Genomic DNA, 2,219 nt, shown 5'->3' with positions numbered 1-2,219 from the left:
TCTAGCCTCTCCACCAAATTTCGTGGCTAGAACACATTTGATGCTAGAAAAACTAACACTCCCTCTTAGCGAGGAATGTGTTCTAGTGCTACTGCACACCCTGTAACAACACCCTTTCTCTGTATCATTTTTTGTCACGTTGCGGATGTCTGGCCACACTACCCACTAAACACTGTGCAACTCTGATATTCACTGCATCTATGTTGCTGCTAACCCTGTTGAACTACTGCCAACACTACATTTGCACTGTAACTCCCTCTCATCTATTGCTGCTCCAACTGCAACATCTGCAATTGAAAATCATCCAAGGTAGTTGTCCCTACTACTGAAATGGGTTCTCCACCATACCCATCTATTCTCTAAAATAGTGGGTTTTCTTCAATCCCTAGCACTTTCGTGAGTATATCTGTAACATGCTCTTCTGTGGGAACATAATGTTGCTTTGACCTGTTGTAAAACACTAGATTCTCAGATAGATTTATGCATCTCTGATTATCACAATTGACACTAGTTGCCTCCATCCTCTGCCTGAACAAGCTTACTGGCAGCTTCTGAAACCATATAGCTTTGCACATAGCTATGTTTGTTGGCATATAATCTACTTCTATAGAGCTCGGTGCTATTAACGTTTGCTTCTTACTACACCAAAAAACCATCCCTGATCCAACATTGAAGTAGTACTCGGAGGTACTTTTTCTTGTCAATTGAACTGCCTGCCCAATTGCATCTGTGTACCCACAAAATCTGATGTCATCCCCTCGAGTATATCTCAACCCATACTCGACTGTGTCACGAACATACCTCAGAATATGCCTCACTGCTACCCAATGTACCCTCTTTGGCTCTACCATGAACTGACTTAGGGTATTGACTGCGAAGCAGATATCTGGCCTAGTGTTGACCAAATACATGAGAGACCCAATAAGTTGTCTATACAAGGTGGGGTCAACATCCTTGTCATCTGATGCATCTATCTTCTTCCAATTGGTGATCATGGGCATAGACATGGGTCTGCAATCCTACATTTTGAACCTCTTCAAAATATTTATAGCGTATCTTCCTTGCCCAAGGAAGATCTCCCCATCCTTCTGCCACACTTCCAATCCTAGGAAATAGTGCATCAACCCCAAATCCTTCATGTCAAATTTTGTTGTCAAGTTCCTCTTGCAATCCTCTATGAGCCCTGATGATCCTATCAAAAAGAGATCATCCACATATGAAGCTAGAATGATTGGCTTACCCTCTACTATCAAATAGTAAAGGTTGGGATCTGCGTCACTCTTGACAAATCCCATCTGTTACAAGTAGATGTCAATCCTACCATACCATTCCCTGGAGCCTGCTTGAGTCGGTATAGCGTTTTCTTCAATCTGCATACGAGTGTGCCTCTCATGAGTCTCAAAGCCCTCTGGTTATTCTATGTACACTTCTTCCTCTATCACCCCGTTCAAGAAGGTTGTCTTGACGTCCATCTGGTGAATCTGCCATCTCATCTGAGCTATCAAGGATATAACTGACCGGATAGAAGTGTATCTGGAAACTTGGTCGAAGGTCTCCTCATAATCTATCCCTTCTTTTTGTGCATACCCCTTTGCCACAAACCTAGCTTTGTACTTTTCCACACTGTCGTATGCTGCATATTTGATCTTATATATTCATCTAGAACCTACGATCTATCCTCTGGCCTTGGCACTACCTCCCAAACATCATTTGTCATGATAGAGCTATACTCTTCTACCATGGCATCTACCCACACTTGATGTTGTGTGATCTCCTAAAAGCTGGAAGGTTTTGCAACCTGAGCCACCAATGCTTGGTACATGTCAGACTGTCTACGTTGTCTTTTTTTCATCCTAGGAATTCCATTAAACTCCTCTGCATCTCATAATGTCTAACGAACCTCTTTGCTGGCTCGACCACTAATCGTGGGAGGTTTAGCCAACTCCTCCTCATCTTGCCTCTATTGCTCCATCTACTAAGAACTCCTTAGATTTCCTGCACTTGAGGAAATTCTAGTACTGGTCACAGTACTCAATCCTTGTGACTGTCCTCATGCCTGTCCCACCGGATGGCCCTGTGGCTGCCCCTCCCTGATGTTGGACCAAAGGAGCTTCTGCTAATTGATTCTGGTCACCCGTAGGCATCTCACGAGATCTCCTGAGATCTTGGTCCTCCATGAAATTCACGTCTCGCCTTACTACAATCTACCTATTGCTAGG

The 2,219-nt window shown here is 43.6% G+C and overlaps 1 protein-coding gene across 1 annotated transcript; it reads right to left on the bottom strand.

The window, feature by feature from the left end:
- Positions 1–359: 359 nt before the first annotated feature.
- LOC149214894 (secreted RxLR effector protein 161-like) lies at positions 360–851 on the bottom strand. The gene has a single exon (XM_089389539.1). The coding sequence runs from the start codon at positions 849–851 to the stop codon at positions 360–362; it is 492 nt and encodes a 163-aa protein (XP_089245665.1).
- Positions 852–2,219: the final 1,368 nt, after the last annotated feature.

This window comes from Pinus tabuliformis, chromosome 1_1 (assembly GCF_031772625.1).
Source record: "Pinus tabuliformis cultivar Carrire ecotype Pingquan chromosome 1_1, CPIR1, whole genome shotgun sequence".
Classification (NCBI taxonomy): Eukaryota; Viridiplantae; Streptophyta; class Pinopsida; order Pinales; family Pinaceae; genus Pinus; species Pinus tabuliformis.
Note: the sequence above shows the minus strand (reverse complement) of the source record. Positions and strands in the feature narration are given on the sequence as shown.

Excerpts from the sequence above, each read along its gene's own strand:
- LOC149214894 (XM_089389539.1), bottom strand. The coding sequence starts at position 851 with ATGGTAGAGCCAAAGAGGGTACATTGGGTAGCAGTGAGGCATATTCTG.